General features: G+C 63.0%; 1 protein-coding gene across 2 annotated transcripts in view; it reads left to right on the plus strand.

Moving 5' to 3' along the window:
- SLC9A3 (solute carrier family 9 member A3) overlaps window positions 1–8,426 on the plus strand; it is a 41,922-nt gene extending 33,496 nt beyond the window's left edge. Inside the window, exons 8-17 of one of the 2 annotated variants that reach the window (XM_030333316.1) lie at window positions 436–525; window positions 625–695; window positions 1,672–1,801; window positions 3,904–4,019; window positions 4,662–4,791; window positions 5,002–5,178; window positions 5,422–5,494; window positions 6,071–6,184; window positions 6,505–6,748; window positions 8,369–8,426. In XM_030333316.1, the coding sequence (XP_030189176.1) occupies window positions 436–525; window positions 625–695; window positions 1,672–1,801; window positions 3,904–4,019; window positions 4,662–4,791; window positions 5,002–5,178; window positions 5,422–5,494; window positions 6,071–6,184; window positions 6,505–6,748; window positions 8,369–8,372 (1,149 nt within the window). In that variant the 3' untranslated portion in view covers window positions 8,373–8,426. Of the gene's footprint in view, window positions 1–435; window positions 526–624; window positions 696–1,671; window positions 1,802–3,903; window positions 4,020–4,661; window positions 4,792–5,001; window positions 5,179–5,421; window positions 5,495–6,070; window positions 6,185–6,504; window positions 7,014–8,368 lie in introns of those variants that run through there. The other variant, XM_030333308.1, reaches the window with a different exon arrangement.
- The last annotated feature ends 700 nt before the right edge of the window (window positions 8,427–9,126 follow it).

Below are 9,126 nucleotides of genomic sequence, written 5' to 3' on the forward strand. Positions count from 1 at the left end.
CGCGCCCCCGACCTCTCCACGCCAGCGGGGCGCTCTGTTTCTAGCCTCTCCAGCCTCCAGGCCCTAATTGGTTTTTGTAATTTTAGTAACTAGGAGACGTTTTGTAGGTTTTCATGTGGCCCCACAGGGGACGCAGCACGATTTGGCCTGAAAATGTTCTTCCTGTGCTGCCGCTGGTTAACGAAGCCCCAGTTAGGGTTTTATTGACCAGACACGCCCAGGAAGGTGTCCCACTTCTCCTTGCTTTTGGGAAGTCTAAGGAGCTGATCGGGGGACCCTCCGAGCAGGTCAGGTCTGTGGATAAGGGCGGCCCATTTCACCCCGTGTGCCTGTGGAGGGGGTACAAGTACGGGTTCACACACTGGGGGTGCCGTGGGCCAGGGTGGGCCCTGGGCGGGAGCCTGCCCGCCGTCTGGGTCAGTACCTGTCTTCCAGGGCCTGACCATCAAGCCCCTGGTGCAGTGGCTGAAGGTGAAAAGGAGCCAGCACCGGGAACCCAAACTCAATGAGAAGCTGCATGGCCGGGTAGGGGACTGGGGTGGGGGAGGGGGGGCAGGGGCGAGGCAGGGCAAGGCAGGGGTAGCCCTTCGAGTGATGCCAGCCCACTTCTCTTTCCTGTGAAAGGCTTTTGACCACATCCTCTCTGCCATCGAGGACATATCAGGGCAAATTGGACACAACTATCTCAGAGATAAGTAAGTGGCTTTAGGTGCCCCTGGTTGGACTGAAATGGGGAAATTTGGAGGCACATTTGTCTCTGCCCTCAGTTTTAACTGGAGGACCCACAGGGTAGAAAGGGCGGCTGACATTCCCCATAAACCAACCTCACAAAGCACTGGCTGACTGAAGAACAAGGATACTTGCCAAATCGTCTGAGACCCCCTTCTCCTGGGACTCCTGTTTCCCAGGAACCCCACCCCCTTGACCCCCGAATGCCCTAGGACTCCTCCTCCCCCTGAAACCCCTCTCCCTCTGGGATCCTTCTCCCCCAGGACCCCTCCTCCTGCAGCGCCCTCCCCTTGGGACTGCCCCCCCCCCCAGACCTCGCCTCCTCGGGCAACCCCTCCCCCTCAATGTCTAGCTCAAGGCCCACTGGACCTCAGCCAGATGTTCCTCTGCAATTCTGGCCTGGCCACACCCTCTTCTGCCCCAGACCACTGGCCAGTATTCTAATTGTGCTGGATTTAAAGCCTCCTTCTGGCCAGCCTGGTTCTCTCTAAGTGTGGGAGCTCAGAGGGTCCTCCTGCTCTAGCCAGTCCCTCTGCAGGTAAAATATGTCCCTCTCACTGTAGCCAGGGCCCCAGAGCCCTGTCCTCAGCCTGCCCTACCCTTTCCAGAGTGTTAGGTAACCGTCAGGTGGAAAACGTTGCAATATTGTATCGAATGAGAGAACAGAATTCAGAATTCTATGTTCTGACAGGAAGAACACTGATGGGGAAATAGAGCCCCTGAGGGTTATTCCTCTTATTTTAAATCTCACCCTCAAGGTTGTTACCGTAAATAAATTTCGGAGGGGAGGGGTGGGAATCTCCCAGGTCTCAGCTCCTGGGAGACCACGTCCATTACAGGTCTGGGAGTGGGAGAGGGGGCCCGCTACTCCCTGCCCCCACATGCTGCCAGGGTCCCACGATCCTCCCAAGTGTTAACATCTGTGTTGATTTGACCCCCCAGGTGGTCCAATTTCGATAGGAAATTCCTTAGCAAAATCCTTATGAGAAGGTCGGCACAGAAGTCACGAGATCGGATTCTGAATGTTTTCCACGAACTCAACTTGAAAGATGCCATTAGCTATGTGGCTGAGGTACCAGAACATTCTGTCTGTTCTCTTTGTTGGGTTGGGGGCTAAAACAACACGCAGACATGGGATGTGGCCAGCCATGGGGTCTAGGGCAGTGGGCCTGAACCTCACATGCACGTCTGTCTGCACCCTGAGGCCCAGGCAGCCCCGTGCGGGGGTTGACATGTTCATGGCGCAAAGCCCTGAGAATGGCTGTGGGAGCTGGGGCACAGAGCCCTCTCCTACAGCTCCCTGCAGGACGCCTGGTGGGTCTGAGGTCTGAGGCCAGGTAGGGCATTATGGAGTCGGGACTCCTCCACCCCCACATAGTGCACACAGACATGCACATGCGTGCCTACACGCGCTCATCCACGTACGCGCATGCGCACAAAGGGGAATGCAGCAAGGAGGTCTTGAGTCCTGTGGGGTCAACATGGGACATGCCTGGTAACAGGCTGTGGTTCTGAGGTGGTCTCCACATCCCCCGGCCCTGCAGGTAAGCAGGACCCTCCTGCACCCACAGAACCCCTGCCTTCCGCAGGCAAATGAGTCCGCTCCCGTGTCCCTGAGGCTGATGGGCCAGAGAAAGCTCCCCACCAACCGGTGGCTGGTGGGTGCGTCCAGGGTGTGGGGAAAACGAGCGGGCTCGGGAGCATGTGGGGGGTTAGGGACTAGCCCTGCTGCACGGTGACGCTCCGGATCTTGCTGTTTCTGATGCCACGTGCCCTGTGCCAACTCACAGCCACTTGGTCAGTACAGGATGTGTCCAAGTGACTCGGTCATGGCAGGGCTCAGGTCAAATCCCACTCGTCCCGCCCCCCCTCCCCAGTGGCCACATGCTTCCTGGCTTCTCAGTGCACACGTGTGACCATGTCTTGGCCATTGTGTTGATCACCCAGCTGCCTTTGCCCCATGTGTGTCCACACACATGGCCCTTAGGCCCCGAGGTCACGGGCATCTCATCAGCTCAGGCCTACACAGAGCCTGGTGAGCTAGGGGTCCGCATTTTCATCTGGAGGGACGGGGCCACCTTGGCAAACCCCACGGACCTCACACGGAGGGCACAGCCAGAGCCCTGGAAGCACCTGTCCCTTCGGAGCGGAAAGTGAGTCCTCCAGTGGGCTTGTCCACCCCAAATATATAGCCTGACACCCCAGCACAGCCTGGGGTCACCACAAGACAGAGAGGGGCAGGGACACAGGGAGATGAGGAAAAGGAAGGGCCTCTACACCGCCCACTGGGCTAGTGCCGACCCTGGTCCCCCCGAAATCCCAACCCAGAAGCTCCAGGCACCAGCAGGGACAAGGCCATCGTCTGTCTGCACCTCTGACCCTGGGCTGGGAAAGTTAAGAGCACGAACCTCTGCCTGGTGGGACTGCAGAGGCCTTCGTGGCCTAGAGCCTGGTGGGACTGGCAGGAGGGGCTGTCCCTCTCTTCTGGCCAAGTCCTATGTCCCTTGGACACTCCAAGGCCCCCAGCCCCCACGTGGGATGTGCAGGCTGCTGTCAGGGCCCCTGCTGCCCAGCACACTGAGTGCCCCTGGCCCGTGACGTGGGCTCCTCCCTGGTCAGGCCTGGCTCTGCCGGCTCAGGTCACAGCAGGGGTGATGTGTCCTCCTGGGCTGTGCCTCTGAGTCTCCTGCACGGCCACGTCAGCCCCTCACTCTGGTGCCCTCACAGCCCCATGCCCTCCCTAAGGGGCCCTTGCTTTCTCTCTGTGGCCCCCTTGGCACAGGGCTCCACACTCCTACCCAAGGAGAGTGGCTGTTTTTGACTTTCATTCATGTAGGGCTCTGCTGTACGTAGTTTTGATCTGATTCAATTCTGGACAGAGGCCTGGGGGTTCCCTTCTGGGGTAACTGAGGGCAGCTGGTTGGGACCCCCAGTGGGGACAAGGGACACATCCCCAGTCCTGTGGGGAGCCGCGGCGTTCCCTGGTGCGCCGTGCTCGCTGAGGGGCTGGGTTCTTCACACTTGCTTCTGTCTTTAGTTTTTCAAGCCACCAGCCACCAACCACTCGGCTCAAGCGAGCCCTTACCTGCGGCCTGAGCTCTCCAGAGGCTGGTGGTTGTCTGGCCTCCAGGCACTCCACGGTGTGGGCTGGCACAGTCTGCCTCCTCCCCGCAGGGAGAACGCCGTGGGTCCCTGGCCTTCATCCGCTCCCCCAGCACTGACAACATGGTCAACGTGGACTTCAGCACACCGCGGCCCTCAACTGTGGAGGCCTCTGTCTCCTATCTCCTGTACGTGCCCACATTTACACGGGCTTCTTCCAGAAGCCACCCCTCACCTGGGCACCTCCCGCCACGACCCTGGAGGCTGCCGTGGGCGGCGATCTCCCCTGACCTGCACTTCCCAGGCTCTCCTAGTCACAGGCAGCAGGGCCCCTCTGGGCACACACTGGCCAGTGGGCGTCTTGAGGCAGCTGAGAGTGTAAATGGGGTGTGCACTGGACCCCAGGGAGGGGCGCAGAGAGGAGCGCAGGGTGTGGACACGGGTGCCACGAGTTTCCCCTGCACAGGTACACTTGCAGTAAGGTTAGTGTCTGCCCTGGTGTGAGACTAAGAGAAGAGGAAGCTGGCAGGGCGGAGGTTTGGGGCTGAAGCCCCATCCCTGGCCGCCCCCACACGGGTCCTGGACTTGGGACCTCCCTCCTGTGCCGGGCTGTGCTGCTTGGCCGGGGCTTCGTCAGCCGGTGTGCAGGTGCTGGGCTGGGCTGAGTTAGGGGGTCAGGGAGCCCCGGGGGAGGGTGGGGAGTCCTCTTGGGGTCTGGCTGAAACCCTGAGGGAGAAGACTCCCAGGACGGGCCTTCCAGGAGGCTGGAGGTGTCCGGGCTTATGGGTGAGGGGCCGGGAGGGCGGGCGATCACTGTGACCCCCGTGTAGGAGGGAGAACGTCAGCGCCGTGTGCCTGGATATGCAGTCCCTGGAGCAGAGAAGGAGGAGCATCCGTGACACAGAGGACATGGCCACTCACCACACGCTGCAGCAGTACCTGTACAAGCCCCGGCAGGAGGTGGGTGTGCCGAGCCCGGGGTGGGGTCCTCACCCTGGCACGGGGGTCCTGGTCCTGAGTGCAGAGAACACTCAGGCCCAGATAGCTGGCAGGAGGTGGGGGGGCTCAGCCTGGGCCCTCACGTCCCCAGTTCTGTCTGGCTGGCTTTGCAGGGGGCACCCAGCCATGCAAGGTGTCCCCACTGTGACCGCCCGGCTGCCCCTCCCCCAGTACAAGCATCTCTACAGCCGGCACGAGCTAACTCCGAACGAAGACGAGAAGCAGGACAAGGAGATCTTCCACAGGACCATGCGGAAGCGCCTGGAATCCTTCAAGTCGGCCAAGCTTGGGATCAATCAGAACAAGAAGGCAGCGAAGCTGTACAAGAGGGAACGTGCCCAGAAGCGGGTGAGGGCGGCAGGCACGGGGCTGTTGGCAGAGGGACCGTGGGCTCACACCAGGGCATCCCCCAGGGACAGGCCTGGGCAGAGACTCTGCACCACTCACCTCTGTAGCCCCCTCACAGAGCAGGAGTGGCCCTGGACGGCTCCAGGCGGCCCCAGCGGGGCCTCGCCCCGGAACGGCTGGGGCAGTCGGGGTCCTGGTGTCGCTGTGCCCACACCTGCTAACAGTTTTCCTTTTGTTTCTCAGAGAAATAGCAGCATTCCCAATGGGAAACTGCCCATGGAGAGCCCCGTGCACAATTTCACCATTAAGGAGAAAGGTACTGGCTGGGGCCACAGCAAAGCGCTCACCAGCGGGGACGCAGGGGCGTGTGATGGGGCGGGAGAGGTATACGGAGCACCGTCCTGCCAGGGGGACCCTTCCCTGCCCGCAGGGTCCTGCCTGTCCTGCCTCGGGTAAGGAGCTGCCGTTAGGGCCCCAGCCACTCCGCTGGGCGGCGCCCTTCAGGTGGGCTCCACATCCCCTGTCCCAGTCTCCACTCATGTTGTAGCCACAAGAAGTTAGTGCCACCCCCCCCCCGAGTAGGCCCCCTTCTCCAGGGTGCTCTGTCCTCCAAAAGGCCAGGCTGGCTGGGGAGGAGGGGCCGGGGCAGAGGGGTGGCACCCACCGCGGCCCCGGCGTAGGAGGGAAAACCTCTTCGTGTGGTTTTGCTTCGTACAGCCCTGTGCTGGCTTGGCCACCCGGGCACTGCCACCCAGCAAGCTACCCAGAGGAGGTGGCTAATGACAACCCTCGGGGCACTCTGCAAGCTGGTCAGGGTGTCAGTCAAGGGCACTAAATGGGGGCGTCTGTGCACCCAGCCCACTTCCCTCCTGCTGCCTTCTCTTGCCACCAGATTTGGAACTTTCAGACCCAGAGGAGGCCCCAGACTACGGTGCTGAAATGGGTGGAGGGATCGAGTTCCTGGCAAATGTCACACAGGACACCACGGCGACAGACTCCCCCTCAGGTGAGGGGCAGGCGGGCTGGCCCTCCTCAGGTCCCAGAAGTGAGCATGATCACTGGTCATTGGATGGGGACTTCTGGGCCCATGTGGGGTGTGAGTGGCAGGCGGGGTTCTCTGCTCCGGAGAAGGGAGCCGGCACTTGCCCCGCCTGCCACGTGTAGAGGGACGGCATGGGATGCAGAGCATAGAACCCGAGACCTTCCAGGTAACCTTCCAGGTGCTGGCTGCAGGACGCGCTGGTGTGTGACCCCAGGGTGGCACCCCCCCTCCCTGCTGCCCCGGCTTCGCCTGGGGAGCTGACCAGCTGCCGCCCTTTCTCCTAGGGATTGACAACCCCGTGTTCTCCCCGGATGAGGACCCGAGCACCCTCTCCAGGGTGCCACCCTGGCTGTCGCCAGGGGAGACTGTGGTGCCCTCCCAGAGGGCCCGTGTGCAGATCCCCTGCTCGCCGGGCAACTTCCACCGCCTGGCACCCTTCCGCCTCAGCAGCAAGTCCGTGGACTCCTTTCTGCAGGCCGACGCCCCCGAGGAGCAGCCCCGCACGACCCTCCCTGAGTCCACGCACATGTAACTCCCCCCCCCACCCCCCCTGACGCCTGCTCTTTCCTCAGCTCCTCTCCCTCAGCCGGCCGCCTCTCTTGCTCTGAACCTGAACGTCTGCAGACTCTCCAGAAGCTTTCTTCCTCCTTCTAAGCCTCTTTTCCAGCCGCATGTTTCTTAGGAGATCGTCTGAGTCTCAGCTCCTCCAACTGAGATGTCAGGATCCAGAGCTGTTTCAAGATCTCTTTAACCCATGTGCTCAGCCCACGAATCTAAGTCATGATCTCAGAGGGGCCTAAGCATGGGGGGGGGTTGTGGAGGCGGGACGGGGGTCGCGTGGGAAGGGGAACACACTTTTGTCCCTAAAGGCCCCAGGGCTTTGCTTAAAGCCCGTGCGACAGAAGTGAGTGGAGGAGAGCAACAGGCCCCCTTCAGCATCTCAAGAACTCAGGGAAAGGGCACAGGCAGCGGAGGGGCCGGCCACACAGCCGGTGAGCCCACCGACCAGACCAGCAGAGAAGACCGGGAGAGGAGGGCAGAGAAGGCGGGGGCAGGGGTGAAGACGGGGTGTGAGGGGGCAAGGCAAGGGTGGTAGGCAGGTGCAGCTAAGTGCAGGTGTTCCGGCTTCCTTGCTGGGTGCCTAGAAGGTGCTGTCCTCGCTCTACTGTCCACAGGGAAAGGGATTCAGCCCCTCTGCAGGGTTCGGGCTCATTCCACATTTCCTTCTGGTGTCTGGTGGCCACCTGGGAGGAGACAGGAAACAGGAGCCGGTACCCGAGGGGCTCTCACTCAGGAGGGCAGGAAAGTCCTGTTTCTGTCTCCTGTGGACACGTGGACGGGGGCGTCTACCAGTCCGGCGGGGGAGCGGCAGTCCACCCCTCACTGTAGAGTGTTCTAGCAAATCCCTGCCTGGTGCGGTATTTGCTTTACGCACAAGCTGAGATTTCTTCAGGGACGTATGCCACTGGGGACTCCAAGTGAGCTTGTGGGAGAGGCCACGTGGGCAGAGTCCCTGCTTTTTCCTGGCTTCTGCCTCTGAACCTCCTAACCTTCCCCTCTCTCTTCCTTGAGCCCTGCTTGTCCCTGGAGCAGGACACCGGAGTCCGGAGAAGCCACGTGGCTAGGACCACTTCCTGGGCAGGGTAGCTGTGTCTGGGGTGGGCTTTACACTGAGCACCTTCCTGCAGAACAGGCACCTGCCGAGGGGCTGCAGGGTCAGGTCCTCAGCCGACCCTGTCACTGTGGACCGTGCTGGCTACACGGCCAGGGCGTGGCCTGAAAGTGCCCCGGAACCTCTCAGGTAGTGGGGGTGGGGGTCGGGCTGGGTCTGTTGGGGACCCTCCTGGCTGCACAGCCATCCTGGAAGATTAGAGGGAAGGTTCCACGGCGTGGGCTGGAGGGTCCCTGTGATTCACGTGCCCGTTGAGGGGACGTGGCAGCCTCCAGGTGTGGGGGCGCCAGCAGTCAACTTGGAGGGTTGGCGATGGCCCCCTACCCGCAGTTAGTGCCGAAGGCCTGACGGTCTGGGATGGGGCGGGGAGCCCGCCCAGCGCAGCCTCCGGGTCTCCCCTTCCCACCCCGTGCCCCCGATCCTCCCCGAGGGCCCCTGCCAGGTGCCCTCTGCGCTCACGCCGTCTCCTCCCGCAGGTGACACGGGCTCCGACGTGCCGCTGACCGGACGCTCGTCCCCTCCCGCCGCCGAGAAGCCCCCGCTCCCCGCGCGGTCCCAGTGGCCGCACGCCCCGAGCCCCGCCCCTCCCGCCGAGGGCCCGCCCACCGAGGGCCCGCCCGCCGAGGCCCCGCCCGCCGAGGCCCCGCCCACCGCGCCCCCCGACCGCGAGCCGGGGGCGGGGCCGGAGCGCCGTGGACTGCCGGGCGCGCACGCGCGCTCGGCGGCGGCGCGTCGCGTGCACAGCCGGCGCTCGTTCCAGCGGCCCCGCGCGCGCCGCCGCCCCGCGCTGCTCAAGCTCTCGTCCCTGCCGCCTTCGTGCCACGCGCCGCCGCACGCGCTGGAGCAGGAGGAGACGCCGCTGTGACGGCCCCGCCCTAAGGTCTCCCGCATCCGGAGTCTAGGTGCTGGGATAGGGCCGCCAGCCGGACTCTGTGGGCCAGAATGGGTCCCAGGGGACCAGATGTGCCCCCCCCCCCCCCCCCCGAGGCCTGACCCTGGGAGTTCCTCGGAGCCACCTGCAGAGAGGCCCCCACGGGCTAGAAGTGGACCTGGACCCGGGCAGGGCCTCCTCCAGCTTCTGGGAGGTCTGGGCTGGCGCCCTTGCCAGGAGACTCTGTTGTGGGTCCTTGTGCCCACCTGCCCTGGTTGTGAACTGACCTGGCGCTCGCGAGTTACTGTTTCCACCCTCACCCCTGAGTCGGGAAGGGCCCTGCGCCCCCAGAAGCCTGCCTCT

Source organism: Lynx canadensis, chromosome A1 (assembly GCF_007474595.2).
Source record: "Lynx canadensis isolate LIC74 chromosome A1, mLynCan4.pri.v2, whole genome shotgun sequence".
NCBI lineage: Eukaryota > Metazoa > Chordata > Mammalia > Carnivora > Felidae > Lynx > Lynx canadensis.